This window comes from Rhineura floridana, chromosome 21 (assembly GCF_030035675.1).
Source record: "Rhineura floridana isolate rRhiFlo1 chromosome 21, rRhiFlo1.hap2, whole genome shotgun sequence".
NCBI classification, from domain to species: domain Eukaryota; kingdom Metazoa; phylum Chordata; class Lepidosauria; order Squamata; family Rhineuridae; genus Rhineura; species Rhineura floridana.
The window spans coordinates 13322662-13339384 of NC_084500.1; the positions used below are offsets into that span (position 1 = coordinate 13322662).

At 45.5% G+C, this 16723-nt stretch overlaps 1 protein-coding gene across 8 annotated transcripts in view; it reads left to right on the forward strand.

Moving 5' to 3' along the window:
• The window catches only part of ACACA (acetyl-CoA carboxylase alpha), a 239190-nt gene that overhangs the window by 40348 nt on the left and 182119 nt on the right, over positions 1–16723 (forward strand). For all 8 annotated transcript variants that reach the window (XM_061604841.1, XM_061604839.1, XM_061604842.1 and 5 more), the window contains 9 exons: positions 3451–3560; positions 4946–5027; positions 6358–6456; positions 7248–7354; positions 8572–8682; positions 10287–10496; positions 11025–11195; positions 15413–15574; positions 16553–16716. In XM_061604841.1, the coding sequence (XP_061460825.1) occupies positions 3451–3560; positions 4946–5027; positions 6358–6456; positions 7248–7354; positions 8572–8682; positions 10287–10496; positions 11025–11195; positions 15413–15574; positions 16553–16716 (1216 nt within the window). The remainder of the gene's footprint in view (positions 1–3450; positions 3561–4945; positions 5028–6357; positions 6457–7247; positions 7355–8571; positions 8683–10286; positions 10497–11024; positions 11196–15412; positions 15575–16552; positions 16717–16723) is intronic.

Consider the following 16723-nt stretch of genomic DNA (forward strand, 5'->3'; position numbering starts at 1 on the left):
GATTTCTTTCCTCCTTAATTTTGTTAGTGAAAGAGAAAAGCCATAAATTCACCTAGAAGTTCTTCACAGCTGATTCATTGACAAATCTCTTTTTTGCTACACCAATTTAAACCAAGTAAAAAAAGAAAATAGAAAGAAGGATGCTTATCTGCCTGTTGAAGTCCGTTTTTCTTTAAAGAAAAGATAAACGTGTCGCTGTAATCGGCAAGAGCTTGATGAAAGTCCGTCCGGCATTGCAGTTTGAACCTTCTCTCATAAATAAATGAAATCCAGTCCTCCCCACAAAAACAGGCTTTATGGTTAATCTCTACGTTTCTCCCTGACCGGGAGAAAATCTTTATCAGTTGTGACTGATTTTAAAGCTGAAAAAGCTTCTGAGACAAGAGCTCGTCTCAGAGGCAGCACAGGCAAAGCAACCCTTCCCGGAAGTCCGAGAGTTAACCGGTTCTGGAAGGGCTTGCACTTCTTCTGAAGTAACAGGTGTGTAGTTTCGGTGTGTGTGTGTCTAGATCCACCTCTGTCACTGGCGGATCAGGCGACCTCTGTTGTGATGAGCGGCTATCACCAGCTTAGGCTGGTACACCAGCTGTGCCCTTTCCTGGACAGGGATAGCTTAGCCACTGTCATTCATGCATTGGTAAACTCACGTTTGTGCTGCTGTAATGCTCTGCATGATTGGTCCAGAAGCTGCAGCTGGTGCAGAATGTTGCGGCCAGGTTCATGAGTGAAGCACATTGAAATGGAAACGGACTGCCTTCAAGTCTATCTCGACTTATGGCGACTCTGTGAATAGGGTTTTCACGGTAAGCGGTATTCAGAGGGGGTTTGCCATTGCCTTCCTCTGAGAGGCAGCGACTGGCCCAAGGTCACCCAGGGAGCTTCATGGCTGGGTGGGGATTCGAACACACATTGACACAGACATATATTACACCTGTGCTGAGGGAACAGTACTGGCTGACCTTCAGCTATTGGGCCACGTTCTAAGACTTGCTGTTAATAAAGCCCTGAACAACTGGGGACCAGGTTACCTGAAAGTCTGCCTGCCCCTGTATAGACCTCCAAGTTCACTCAGGTCATCTGGGAAAATTCTGCTTGTGGCACTGTGCCCTACAGAATATCATCAGGCAATGACCCCAAAGTGGGCATTTTCTGCTGTTGCTCCTGTAATGTGGAACGCCCTTTCCACTTCCACACATGAAGCAGCAACCATCAGTTGCTCCAGAGTTCTTGTGAAGACTTCTCTTTTTGGCCAGGCCTTTTCTAACCTGTAAGATTGGGCCCTGTGTGAATTTTCCGAGTTTCTGTTCTGTGAAAGCTTCTCTGTGCTTTCGGGGAAGGCTCAGTGGCAGAGCACGTGCTTTGCATGCAGACGCTCAGGTTCAGCCCCAGGCACCTGCAAGTAGGGCTGGGGGAGAACCCTGCCTGCCACTCTCGGCCACTGCCAATCACTGTAGACAGTCCTGAGCTAGGTGGGCAGTGGCCTGACCCAGTCTGAGGCAGCTTCCTATATTCCTGGGTTCTTTTTATGTGTTTTTATATTAGTGTTTTACTGGTTTTAGGTTGTGTTTTTGTCTTAATGATATCTTGTTCGTTTGTTTAGACAGTGTACCACTTAGAGGGTTTTAAAAAAAGATTAAGTGGTATATAAATGCTTTTAAATAAAACAACCCTTTTATTTCTGCACGGGCTGGAAAATGTTAAGTAACTTTTGCTGTTCAAGTTAGGTGGCAGCATAATTTTAAAGAAATCTAATGCCTTCCCCTCTTGGAACACAAGCCCATTTGTCAGGCAATCCTTTGGCCTTGCTGCTCCTTCACCTATGAAAAGTCCCCTATCAGCTTTTGGGAGTAGCTCAGTTTTTCCTTGGCAGCCTTGGTTTCTTTTTGCGTTTCCATCCTCCAGCTTTGCAACCTTCCACTCGGAAGTTTTTAGGCCTTCTGTATACTTTGGGGAAGTGTTTGTGCTCTTGAGAGGAGAGGAACTGGACTTCAGTGCTAAGTGGAATGACAACGATGGGGTTGGGGGGGGGAACCACTAGCGCTCCTCCTCAAATCCAGCTGGCAGTAAATAATGAACAGCAGCAGAGGGAGGAAGCTGCCCATTATGTGCTAGATGGGCAGCTTCTTTCCTGTGCTCTTCATTATTTACTGCCAGTTGAGTTTAAGGAGGACAGTGGTCCTCCAGGGTTTTATTCATTCATTTATACCCTAATCTTCAGCTGGAAAAGTTCCCATAGTGACTTATAAATCAGTAAAAAAAAAAGTAACATAGTTCCTACTCTCAGGTTTATAAACTACAATGCATGGCACAAAAGGAAAAAGGGATGAGGAGGGAAGAGGAAAACAAGCAAACTTGACCTATTCTCCTGTTCCAAGTATGTTCCAAGTATAGGCAGACTCAGCCTATTTTCCTATTCCAGCTGTCTCTTTTGCTGTCTTAAATTGCAGTTTTAGGCAGGGAATCTCTCCAGGAATTCCCAGAGATGCCAAGGATTGAACCTGGGACCTTTTCCGTGCAGGGCAGGTGCTCTGCCACTGAGCTTATGGCCCTTCCTATGACAATGAATTAAATAACGATCTGCAGCAATAATAAATGAAATGACTAACAGCTTGCTGCCCTTTTCGGATAGGAAGAAGGAATTATGACCCGTGGGTGGTGTGTATTAATGGGGATTGCCGTGTGTGTGAATAAAGCTTGGGCCGCATAATGAGTGGGGAATTGGATCTCGCCAGTGGGCCAGATTGTTATCTCCCTCACCCCTTGTGGGCCAAGTTTGACAGCTGGGTGGGGTTGCCGACCTGTCAATCACATGTCATGAGTGTTGCAGGTAATCCTTTTTTTGCCTGCACAGGTCTTACAGAGGCACTTATCAAATTAGGAAAATGTTCGATAATGAAAAGCTTCCAGGTGTTTATGAGAGACACCTAAAACATTTATAATTACATTTCTGATGGGAACAGCTGCAGTCACTTAGCTCCTAATCGCTGTGCCCCAAATTTTCTGGAGCAATTTCAGTCTGTTCTTAAAATCTCAGGATTTGAGCTATGCCAGGGGTTCCAAACTGTGGTCTGCGAGCTTCATTCAGTTGCAGCATGTCTGTGAATTTGTGGCTGAAGATGGGAGATGACGCATCCATCACATTGAATATTCACACTGATTTCTAATTGTATTTTAATTGCTTAATTTATTCCTTATATTGCATTTTATTGTATCACAATTTGAATTCTGCGGAGTTACAACAGGCAGAAAAATCATTAAGTGGTCTGCCAAGGCACTCAGCAGTTTTCAAGTGGTCTATTGAGGGGGAAAAAGTTTGGGAACCATGGACTCTATGCTACAAAAGGGTGTTACATGAGTGTTTTGTTTTTTTAAAGGGGCATTTGAAGCTTTTATCTTCTGGTATCTGGCAATGGCAGTCTAAATCTCTTATTCCTTTTCTTGTGTTTGCAGAGTACATTAAGATGGCCGATCATTACGTCCCTGTCCCTGGAGGCCCGAATAACAACAACTATGCAAATGTGGAGCTGATTCTGGATATTGCAAAGCGGATTCCTGTGCAGGTGAGGAACGTGGACATCTGGAAATTAGAAGAAGGGTACATCTAGAGCAGGGCTTCCTAACCTCTGGTCCATGGGACCATCAGTGGTTCGCGAGGATCATTCAGGTGGTCCACAACATGTCTGCATTAAATCATACTGATTTTTAATTGTATTTTAATTGCTTCTTTTCTTTCATCTTGTATTTTATGGTATTGCAGTTTGAATTCTATGGAATGCAAATGGTAATACAATAGAATACAACATAAGAAATGAAAGAAGCAGTAAGAATGGAATGAGAAACCATGCAGCATCTAGCACCGTGCGATGCAAATGCTACAACGGGCAGAAAAATTTATTATGGTCCTCTAAGACTTCTAGCAATTTTAAAGGAGTCCCGGGGAGGGGGGAGTTTGGGATCCACTAATCTGTAGTATGGTGGGCTTGTTTTGTGGCAGTGATTGGCTGAGCTTCTCTGATGTCACAGAGAGCTGTTGGGAGACACAGGGGTCTTGGGCTGCCATTGGCTGAGTTGCTCAGATCCTAAAGTCTGGCAGGGCACAGAGAAAGACTTAAGGGAAGATTGGAAGCAGAAGGAGCCTAATCCTAAACCTAAATATTAATAGCAAACTCAACGCTGTCTTGAGCAGGGATGGTGTTGTGTAAAGATCCACACGTGGAGGATCATCAGTAGGCTTGAGGGGATGGTGTTGGTGGAAATCCCAAGGTTTGCAGAAGTACCAAAAAATATTTAGGAAGAAAATCCCCCTATGGCTCAGAGGCTGTGGAATGCTGACTGGAGGAGTGAAAATAGAACCTGGGGTGATGGTGGTGGAATGGAGCATCCTGGAAGGGGGCTGGCTGATTAGAGTCCTGAGCAGAAGCACCCCACACTTGCAGCATCTTATTGCAGATTCCACTTGTAGCCTCTTAATGCATACGTGCACAGCATGGAACCATTTATACCAGTGACACATGCATAATGCATGCGCCCCAGAGCTGGAATTGGCTCGAAGCGCTTTGCACTGTGTGCATGGAGTGGGAAAACATGCGTTTGCCGCTTTGCAAGCAGTGGAGACTTGGTGTCTCCAATGCCAGTGGGGCAGTGAATCCGCTCTGGGTTTTAGTCTGAACTTTCAAGGAGCTGTCCAAGATGCTAAGAGCAAAACCTGTCTCTTCTTGATTGAATTTAATAATGCATGATAGATAAAATGTTGAAAAAACAGTAGACTACCTGATGAAGAAGCTGTTTGAAAGGTAGTCTTGAGAACTGTAGTTCTTGCCATGCCCCATGTTTTTTGACATGTAGTCTCTGGAGGGTTGACCATGGTGAATACGGCGCTCTGCCCAGAAAAGGTTGGCCACCCTTGATGTGAAGAAACTCTAACTTGTTTTTATTTCCTCTTTAGGCAGTATGGGCCGGATGGGGCCATGCCTCGGAGAATCCCAAACTACCAGAGCTTCTCCACAAAAATGGAATTGCCTTCATGGGTAAGAGAGTCTAAAAAGGGTTTTTTGGGGGAATGGAGAGTCAAAACTTCTATAGGAATTATAGGGAACATCTCTATGAGGCCTCCTTTTAAAGCTTGGATGTTTTTATTTTTAAAAGAAACCTTAAACCTACAGTTCCCAAGATTACCTTTACATGAAGTACAATGAAAAGACCTTCAGTAATAAAACAGAGAAATTAGACACCAGTAATCACGGCTTATGCTAGATTAAACCAAGGATCAACCTGGCCCAGCACTCTTGTCTGTAACCAAGGCTTCTCTTTGGGTTTGATCTAGCATCAGACTTGGCTTGTCTAGAGGTGTCAAAGCATTGTGGTCTGTCTGGAAGAGACAAGCCACAAGCTCCTGTTTCAGACAGGCCAGCGATGGGGAACCTCGGACCTGGGGGGTGAATGCAGCTCTCCAGGCCTCTGTGTTAAGCCTTGCTCATCCGGAGTGTTTTTCCTGACTGGGAAACCCTGATGATGCCTCTTGCTTGTCTGGATGGAGGATAAAGAGAAGGGTGTGTGAGTGCGGGTAGAAAGTAGTTACTGTACAAAGATAAAATTTACATTAGTTGCTCTGCCCACTTTTACCTCTGGCCCTGCCCACCCCTGGCATGTGGCCCCTGGAAGGTTGTCCAGAAGGGAATGCAGCCTTCAGGCTGAGAAAGTTCCTCCACCCCTGCTCTGAATCCTCACCAGCGTCATGATCCTAAAATCACCCTATAAGCTCTGAAACGTCATGACGTACGTTGCCTACTGTACAGAGGTAACATTTACATTAATTGCTCTGCCCACTTTTGCCTCTGGCCCCGTCCACCCCGGCACGCAGCCTCCAGAAGAGGTTCCTCACCCCTGCCCTAAGCCAGACCGTGGCTTAGCTTGCGGTGGTGCAGCAGCAGGAAGGGGACTGGAGAGACTCTGTCTCTAGCAGCTGTTGTCCTTCTGCTAAGCCATGGCTTGGCTTAGTGTTGCATGTGGACCAGCTCCCTGAAGACGCATCTTTTTAGCTTAGCCTTTGACACCTAAGAGCTACTATTCCTGGGATTGCAATTTGTTTTTTAAAACTGTTTTTAATATTTAATTTTAAATAGTTGTAACCTGCCCTGAGACCTTAGGGTGAAGGGCAGGTGAAAAAACATCATCATCATCAGTTGCTAGAAGTCCTTACATATGTGCTCCCATTTGGTGAAATTGGAAGCTTTTGAGGCTAAAGTAACTGTTTGCGACAGCTGCAAGTCAGCCTTCAATGCCTTTGCAGTTTGTTTTGCTTGGTTTTGATATACTCTTTCCTGTGGGCCTTTTTCCCCCTCTGTTTTTTTTCTCCAGGTCCCCCAAGCCAAGCTATGTGGGCGCTAGGAGATAAAATTGCCTCGTCGATCGTGGCTCAGACTGCGGGCATCCCCACCCTTCCTTGGAGCGGCTGCGGTAAGAACTGTGTGAGGTCTCTAGATTACCCATAGACATCTTTTTTGCAATCCTTATCTAAGGTTACATCCATGGCATGCATTTAAAGCACTACGATATTAGTTTAACAGTTGTGACTTCCCCCAAAGCATTTTGGGAGCTATAATTTGTCATGGGCCTGAGAGTTGTTAGGAGATTCCCTTATTTCCCTCACAGAACTACAGTCCCCAGAATTCCTTGGGAAAAAGGAATGATTGTTAAACCACTCTGGGAGTTTTGGTGCAGATATGGCCCAAATTTCAGTTCTTGGTCTCACAGTGTGGGTGACAAAGTCTAGAGCCCAGTGATTAAATTCAGAATTCTACACATGCATCTATACTAGTGTTGAATGTTTAAAATCCGGAATGCAGGCTTTGCAATAAATTAGGACTGCGTTGAAATGGGCAGGCAGCATTTTGAGAAAGCCCCCCCTCCCCCCCACTTCCAGCAAAATGGGCCTGCTCTCATTTTGGCAGTAGCTCATCAAGACATGTGAAATGGGGTGAAATTATTCACCCATTTAGATAGAGATGGAAAATTGCCCTTACTCTGGTTTGGCTTTGCTATGTTATCACATAGCCAGAACTGATTGGCTGCATGATGACCTAACATCATCAGCCTGTGGAAGAATCCCCCACTTTCTATATTCATTTCTGTAGTGTTCTTTTAGCAAAATAAAAACAGGTGCATAGGGCTCTTTAGGTAGGAAGCTGTCTGGGTGGGTCTGAGGTGTTTTCTTCCCGAGGCAATTCAAATATTGTTTTGTATTTCAGGCCTCCAAGTTGACTGGCAAGAGACTGACTTTCAGAAGCGCACCTTGAACGTTCCTCAGGAGTTGTATGAGAAAGGCTGTGTGAAAGACGTGGATGATGGCCTGCGGGTAGGTGACAGTGTTCAGTTGTTGGACCTTCAGCCGATTACAGCCTGTCAAGTTTTTATGCATATGCCTTAGACCAGGGTGGGCAAACCTTAGGCCCGGGGGCCAAAGGAGGCCCTCCAAACCTCTCTATCTGGCCCTTGGAACCCTCCACAGAACACATCCCTCACTGGCTTTGCTTCGCACCCTCCTGGAGTGTTTTTGCCTGACAAATGTGTCCTTGAACTCTGATCATGCTTGTCTGGGTGGAGGATAGAGAGGATTTTTCCTGCTTGCAACTTTCTCCCAGACATGACTCTCTTCCCCACCTACTCCCTGCCATTGTTTTTCTCTTACTGGAGTTCTGTGGCCAGAAATCACCCTTGCTGGGGAGAAAAATGGTAAGGGTGAAGCAATTTTGAGGAGAAAAATATATTTCTCTTCCTCTTACCTATCTGTGCTATGTGTTACGTTTGTCTTCCTGTCCCACAGTTGATACAGATTTTGGCATGACCTTAGTTGGAATCCCTTGGCCAAAAAGCAGTATATGTTAGCATTTGCTGGGACTTTCATATGCACATTAACTAGATTTGTGGGATTTATGGCATTTGCTGTCACAATTTGTAGTGGTGGCTACTGGCCTTGATAGCTTATAAAATGGGATCATCTGCGTTCATGGAGCAGGCACGCTCTGTCAATAGTGATTAGCTGTTAGACTAAATGGAGCCTTCAACTTGGGAGGCAGTCTACCTGTCAATATCAGCTGCTGGGGAGAACAATGGTATATAACTGCCACCAGCCTTGCCTTGCTTTTGGACTTCCTGGAGGCATCTGTTTTGCTGCTGGTGGAATCAGCCTTCCTGCAACCTAATGTCCTACAGATGTTTTGGACTACAGCTCCCATTGTTCTGGAGCATTGGCCATGCTAGCTAGGGCTGATGAGAGTTGGAGTCCATAAATGCTACCCTTGCCTGCCTTTTGAAGCAGGAGCAGTCATCATGGCACCCTCCAGCTATTGCTGGACTACATCTCCCATCATCCATTGTCCATGATTGCTGGGACTGATGGGAGCTGGGATCCAACAACATCTGAAGGACCCAATGTTGGCTGCCCCCGATTTAAACCTTTAATATGGCTTGGCTCACAAAGTACTTCCTGCCGTGCAAAGCGCTGAGTCGTCTGCCAGATTTGCACAGGCCTCTCAATTTTGTGCGTTTTGCTCTTTTTCTCCTTTTGCTCAGGCAGCTGAAGAAGTTGGCTACCCTGTCATGATCAAAGCATCTGAAGGAGGGGGAGGGAAAGGAATCCGGAAAGTGAACAATGCCGACGACTTCCCCAATCTCTTCAGGCAGGTATGCTGCCTTCCGCTCCTTCTGTCTCTGTGCTCTGACAAAGCGATAGCTGCTTTACTCTGCAAAGAAAACAGCCGAATGCTGTGACCTGTGTAAAGGATGCAGATATTTGCGTATTCTGTTTTCTTCTCCTTGTTTGTTTAACAAAATGTATGTATCGCTTAGTTGTAAGAAGACCACTAAGCGGTTTACAAGAAACACTAACATTCTCAATAAAAAACAGTTTTAAATGTTTTAATTACTCTTTTTTAAAGACAATTGAAATCAGCAATTGAGAGATTAAAAAGAGATTAAAACACATCATAATCTACGTGACTGGGCAGGCTTGCCTAAATAGATATATTTTAAGCAGGCTCCGAAAAGAATACAGTGAAGGTGCCTGTCAGTAGGCAGGGAGTTCCAACATGTAGAGAAAGAATGCTTTCTTCCAAGCGTGGTTTCTTTATTATTGGATTTTTCACTTGTTTTTGAATAATTTTAAGAACATAAGAACATAAGAAGAGCCTGCTGGATCAGGCCAGTGGCCCATCTAGTCCAGCATCCTGTTCTCACAGTGGCCAACCAGGTGCCTGGGGGAAGCCCGCAAGCAGGACCCGAGTGCAAGGACACTCTCCCCTCCTGAGGCTTCCAGCAACTGGTTTTCAGAAGCATGCTGCCTCTGACTAGGGTGGCACAGCACAGCCATCACGGCTAGTAGCCATTGATAGCCCTGTCTTCCATGAATTTGTCTAATCTTCTTTTAAAGCCATCCAAGCTGGTGGCCATTACTGCATCTTGTGGGAGCAAATTCCATAGTTTAACAGAATTTTATTCTGCTTCCTGCTCGTTGCGGGGAGGTCTGAGGGAGCTGTGCAGATTGCTAAAGGCCCTGTTCTCCTCAGTACTGGAATTTTTATTTTATTTGGGAGAAGGACCATAGTAGCTCATTGGGAGAGCATCTGTTGTGCATGCAGACAGTCCCAGGTTCAGTCCCTGGCATCTTCAGAAAGGACTGAGAAAATCTCCTGGGACTAATGGGAGCTGCAGTCCAAAACATCTGACAGGCACCACATTGTCTGCCCCTGGACTGAAACAACAAAAACAGGATATTTTTGAGACTAAAGCTGCAATCCTAACCCCGCTTACCTGGGAGTAAGCTTCTGAGTAGGCATGGTTAGGATTGTCCTGTAACTGGATTATTGAATACTGTAAGAAATATTGGCTACCACCAAACCACTGTAATGACATTACAATGTTTGGTTACTTTAGTTCAAGACATTATAAGGTATTAAGATAAATCTGTCTAGTTGTAAGCAAGACATGTCCTAGCCGCGCTGATGGGAGCCGTAGGCCAAAACATTGTGCTGTTGGCTGGGGCTGATGGGAGTTGTAGTCCAAAGTATCTGGAGGGCACCAGGTTGCTAAAAGCTGCTTAAAGATATAATGGATTTAAGTTGGATATATAATGGATATAATGGATTTATTTATATTCTTAATCCTAATAATATATTTAAAGAAAAATCCTTTGCTTGGTGGCCCTCGCCAACCCAATAATAAACATGACCCCTGCGTCCTAAGACAGACCTGTTTTGGTTTGCATCTGGCATTGTGTGTTTGATTCCTAGGTGCAAGCTGAGGTACCAGGCTCCCCCATCTTTGTGATGCGCCTTGCCAAACAGTCCCGCCACCTGGAAGTGCAGATCCTCGCAGACCAATACGGCAACGCCATCTCACTCTTTGGCCGCGACTGCTCGGTCCAGCGCCGCCACCAGAAGATCATTGAGGAGGCGCCTGCATCCATTGCCACTTTGGCTGTCTTTGAACACATGGAACAGGTGGGTGCGCTTTGGAGGTGCCTGGCTTTTTCTGGCAAGAGATCTCCGTGTAATGGTAAAAGAGCTGTTGTAAGATCAGAATGACATTTAAGGAGAGCCTGGCTGCTGGGTCCGACCAAATCTGTCTGAAATCTGGAGGGCTGCTGCCAGTCAGTGTTGACAGTATTAGGCTAGATGTACGAATGGGCTGACTCTGTATAAGGCAGATTCTTATATTCCACATTAGCTTGGCTTACATCCCAGTTGTCTGCTGCTGCTGTGGCTGATTGGTTAGGGAACTGCCCTCTGGAGCTTGCACCCCCCACACTTCTCCAAGGTCCCTTCCAACTTTTTGTGAATCCTGAAAACCAATGTCCCTTAAACTTAAATAAATCTCTCTGGCTCTCAAACTTTGCACAGATATTGCACAGATGGATGTGCTGGTGCAGCTGATCTTAACAGCTGGGCAGCTTTATATTGTCCTGTTGTCATTGCTGCAAACAGATTCTGAGGCTCAGTTTTTTTATTTGATCCTCTCTCTCTTTTAAGTGTGCGGTGAAACTTGCCAAGATGGTGGGCTATGTGAGCGCCGGTACGGTGGAGTACCTTTACAGCCAGGATGGCAGCTTCTACTTCTTGGAGCTCAACCCTCGGCTACAGGTGGAACATCCTTGCACGGAGATGGTGGCTGATGTCAACTTACCTTCAGCTCAGCTTCAGGTGAGTTGGGAGCCATTGTCAGAGTCACAGTCAGTTCATCAATATGCCACATTTTGCACTGATACATCTGTGGTCAAAGCAGTTCACATTCATTCATTCATTCATTCATTCATTCATTCATTCATTCATTTATTTATTTATTTATTAAATTTCTATACCGCCCGACTAGCATAGCTCTCTGGGCGGTGTACAACAGAAAAATATAAAATACAATAAAATCCAATAGTTCAATATAAAAACATGTAAATGGGATCCATAAATCTAAAATCAATTTAAACACATTTAGAGACTAAAAACTAAAATGCCTGAGAATAGAGGAAGGTTTTAACTTGGCGCCGAAAAGATAACAATGTCGGCGCCAAGCGCACCTTGTCGGGAAGACTATTCCACAGTTCAAGTGCCACCACTGAGAAGGCCCTAGCTATAAAAAATAAGCAGTCTAAATCAGTGGTTCCAAATCCCTCTCCCCCCCCCCCCCCAGCAGACCATTTGAAAATTGCTGAGGGTCTTGGTGGACTGCTTAATTATTTTTCTGCATGTTGTAGCCATTGTAATGCGCTGTGCTAGGGGCTGCATGATTTTTAATTATTTTTATTGCTTCTTCCTTACGTTGTATTTTCTTATATTACAGCTCTGATCCCGTATAATTCAAATTGTAATATAGTGAAATACAATATTAAGCCATAAAGGAAGCAACGATACAATTAAAAATCAATATAAATATTTAATGTGATGGATGTGATTTCTCCTGTCTTCAGCCACAAATCTAGACACAGCACAAACTGCGTGAATGATGCTCGCGGACCTCTGGTGGTCCACGGATCACTGTTTGGGAACTCCTGGTCTAAATACAGTAGTACAACAATGGCATATAATATAAAAAGTATAATATCATGACAACATAACACTAAAAAAAAAATCGGCAAAATCTAGTATTATATATCATAACTTTGGCTAGAATGTTTTATGCAAGGTCATGGAAATAATCAGAAACCCAGTAAAACAGATCTTTTAAGGAAGATACGGGAGCAGTTAAATGTTGCTAGATTAACAGCCACACTTAAAGAAGGAGAGGGATTCAGAGAAGCCTTTAGTGAGTGGTATTGCGTTTATGGAAAGAGAGAATTGGGGATTGTAGGGCAGGGGAGCCCACGTGTGTTTACACTGTTTGCCATCTTGGATAGAGTGAGTTTTAATGAAGAAGAAGAAGGAGTCAGACAGCATTTGAACTATCTACTCTGTTTATTATTAAGTAAGCATTTATTCTATCTGTCTTTCTATTTATTCACATTTTTGTAATAGTAAATTATATTATAAAATTAAGACTTTTTTCTCTTGTGAAATTTTGGTACTCCTGTAATAGACTCTGTATTGGTTAAATTGAATAAATGAAATAAAAGAAAACCTTGACCAAAAAGAGGTATAGAAATAAACTGATGATGATGATGATGATGAAGACATTAAAAATCAAGAATGGACAGTTCATTTCATATGCAGCTAAAATCAATGAGCTTAAAGCTTATCAATTATTATTATTGCTATTATTTTTATTGTTGTTGTTAATACTACTACTACTAATAATAAAAAAAGTATTTCTTACTCACCCTTCAGCATGAGATCCCAGGAGGGTTACAACAATGTAAAAATCACAATATTAAAATCAGTTAAAACAATTTACAACCCAAAGAATAGGGTGGGTCCTAAAGCTGACTTGCTTTCCAAAAGCAGCCTCAAAGCTGATGACATTTGTACCTAGCAACCTGCCCCATCTCCAGTTTTCTATGCCTCAGCCGGAAGAGCTCACCAATAGGTCATTTTAAAATACCCAACAACTTCATGTCCAAAAGTAGTCCCAGAGCTGATGACATTAACACCCAACAGGTTCCCACCCAGTCTTCTATGCCTCAACCCCAAAAGCCAGAAAGTCCCCTCTGAGTTTGTCTGGAAGCAAAGGCTCTCTGGGCAGGAGGGTAGGGCAAGGCAGATGGAAACGACTGTCCCCTGACGGCAAACGCTAAGGCCCCATTTGCACAATACATTTATAGCAGTATTGTACTACTGTAAATAGTCAAGGCTGCCCCCCAGAGCATCTTGGGAAGTGTAGTTTGTGAAGGATACTGAGAGTTGTTGGGAGACCCCCCCTCTTCCCTTCCCAGAGCTACAATTCCCAGACTTCCCTGGGAAGAGGGATTGATTGTGAAACCACTCTGGGAATGGTAGCTCTGTGAGGGGAATAGGAAGTCGCCTGTCAGCACCCTTGGCAAACTATAGTTCCCAGGCTTCTTTGGGCAAGCCATGGCAAATGTATAGTGCAGATGGGACTCCAGTCTCTCAGCCTTGCTGAAGGATGCAATAGATAGCCAAGCATGGGTCCCGTCTCTGAAACTGTGGCCTGAAAGAACCGGTTCTGCAGGAGTCTCTTGGGAAGGAGGGAACTGCTCCTCTGAGTCAATGCCCAGTGTTGTAAGAAGTGAGTCACGCACCTGGTTGCACCTGATACAAGATCGAAGTGCTGATAAAAGGAGGGGGAAATGGAGAGATTTGGTTTGCAAAGTGTTGCACAGTGTGGCTTAAAAGGGCTGCTCCCTGGCTCTTTGGCAATCTCAGAGTGTGTTTCCACATGAGTGGGGGAGTTCTCAAATGTGTGGGTTGGATCTAGCACAGTTCAACTCACTGTAGACCCATTTAAATTAACGGTACTTGTGCTTCCTAATCTGCTCTGAGGATGGCTAATGTTTGATACTGTCCTGGGTGTCTTAAAAAAAGAAGAAGAGAGTGTGTGTTTTTCCTTTGGAGGACGCACAGTATAATGGCAGCCTTGAATTTAAGCATATTTGTCTTGGTAGGCATATTCCAGGGCTGGGATCTGTTGGCCCTCCAGATGTTGCTGGACTCTAACTCCCATCATCCCTGATCATTGACCATGCTGCCTGGGGCTGACGGGAGCTGGAGTCTAACAATTTTTTGTTAGACTCCACATTTTCCCACATCTTTGATTTGGTCCCACTTTAACCACAACAGCACCCCTGTGAGGTGGGTTGGTCAGGGATTTGAACCCGCATATCCTCATCCCAAGTTTCTGTTAACTATAGCATCCCACGGGTGTGTAATGGGACATAAGGGCCAGTTGACCCAGTGGTGTAACTTCAGGCTGAATGTCTGGGGAGTGGGAGAAGTGCTGGATTTATGGGGTGGGCTGTGGCTTGAACACAGATGGTCCTCTGGCTCAGGGCTGTGGCTCCGTGGCAGCACATCTGCTTCATACCCAGAAGGTCCCAGGTTCAGTCCCCAGGTACTACTGGGAATACCCCTTGCCTGAAACGCTGGGGAGCTGCTGCCAGTTGGAGTTGACAGCACTGGACTTGATGGAACAACGATTTGGATCGGTATTGGGCACCGTCCTTTACTCTTATGCCCGGGGTCCAGTCGAAGGCACGCCACTTTTCTGTACATATTTACTGATGAGGTTTTCAACTCCTTGCTAGAGATGTTGGAGAGCCACTGCCCATCAAAGCAGTCAACGCTGGGCTGGAGGAGCCAATGAGCTGTTTCTGTATAGCAAGTACGGAGAGCCTTTGGCTCTCCAGATGTTGCTGAACAACAGCTCCCTAGCCATTGGCCGTGGCTGCTGGGAGTTGTAGTCCAGCCACATCTGAAGAGCCAAAGGTTCCCCACGCCTGCTGCGCAGGGTAGCACCATGTGTTGGTATGCTACTGGCTTCCTGGCTTATGTCCTTATTTGGGACATAAGAAGCTGCCGCATACTGAGTCAGCCCGCTGATCCAACTGGCTTGGCATTGTATGTATCAGCCTTCGCCAATCTGGTGCCCTCCCTATGTTTTGGGCTATGGCTCCCATCAGTTGTGCAGTAGGGCTGATGGGAGCTGGAGTCCAAGACATCTGGAGGGCACCAGGTTGGCAAAGACTGGTCTACACAGTCTGGCACTGGCTCTTCAGGGTTTCGGGCTTTTCCCAACCCAACGTGGAGATGCCAGGAATTGAACCTGGGTTCTGCATACGAAGTGGGTGCTCTGCCACTTGAACCACGGGCAGCTCTTGGAGAGAAGTCTGGACTCTACTGAGCCGGATGGACCAACGGTCTGACTCGGTATAAGTCAGCTGTCTGTGGTTCAGTGGCACGTTCCTCCTTATGCTCATCAGAAAGCGGGCCTCAGCATCTGATTAGTGGTGCACAATCATTCCTTCTCTTCTGTTTAGATTGCCATGGGAATTCCCCTCCACAGGATCAAGGATATCCGGGTCATGTACGGGGTCTCTCCCTGGGGAGACAGCCCTATCAACTTCGAGAATTCTGCCCATGTGCCTTGTCCACGAGGTCATGTGATTGCTGCCCGCATAACCAGTGAGAATCCGGATGAGGTAATCCTTTGGTTATGGCAACTTCTTCCTTTCTCTCTTTAAAGTTGGCATTGATAGTTGTATATTGAGTTTTGCATTCACTGCAAGAATATTTGTGAGAGGCCTGAAAATCGTTTAAATCTTGATCTGCAAATAATGATTGCTCCTCCTCTGCCCCATTTTATCTTCACAACAGCCCTGTGCGGTAGGTAAGTCTAAGAGAGAGTGACCCACCTGAGGACATCCAGCAACACTGAGGGCTAGACTGAGGTTTTGAAAAAGCTGAGGGTTCTCCCATCATGGAGGGTAGCTGGGCCTCCCTGTTAGATAGCCTTGTGTAGAAGAGGACATTCTAGCTTGGGTAGCTTTCGTACAGCTCCATGGTAATGATGTGGATGGGAGGGCCAATAAAACATTTCGGGTAGACCACACTAGTTCGGAGACAACCTGGAAAACCTATGAAGCTCGCAGCATTAGTGTAAAGCCACTTTCTTGCACAAACCTCAGTAAGGAAGGGCCGTAGCGCAGTGACAGGGCATGCTTTGCCTGCAGAAGATCCCAGGTTCAATCTCCAGGTAGGGCTTGGAGAGATCTCTGCCTGAAACCTTGGAGAGCTGCTGCCAGTCAGTGTAGACAATACTGAGTCAGATGGACCAATGGTCTGACTCGGTATAAGGCAGCTTCCTCTATTCCAAAAGGGGCCGTAGCTCATTGGTAAAGCTTTGCAGGTGAAAGGTCCCAGCTGCAGTCTCCCACAGAGCTGCTGCCAGTTAGTGTAGACAAGGCTGTGCTAGATGGAGCATTGCTCTGTCTCAGATTGTGTCTGGAACCAAAGTTCCCAGAACCAAAACGAATCCTTCCCAGTTGGATTCCCCCCCCCCCTCCCCGGGGAGGATAATACTTTTATTGCTGTGCTGCATTGATTTCTGATTGTATTTTTTGTCCCCAGTGGTGTGTGCACAGATTATTTAAAAACTAATGTTCCATCTTGTAACGCAGGGATTCAAACCCAGCTCCGGAACAGTACAGGAGCTGAACTTCCGCAGCAACAAGAATGTCTGGGGCTATTTCAGTGTTGCTGCCGCCGGGGGACTTCACGAGTTTGCTGACTCTCAGTTTGGTCACTGTTTCTCCTGGGGAGAAAACCGCGAGGAGGCCATCTCGTAAGTG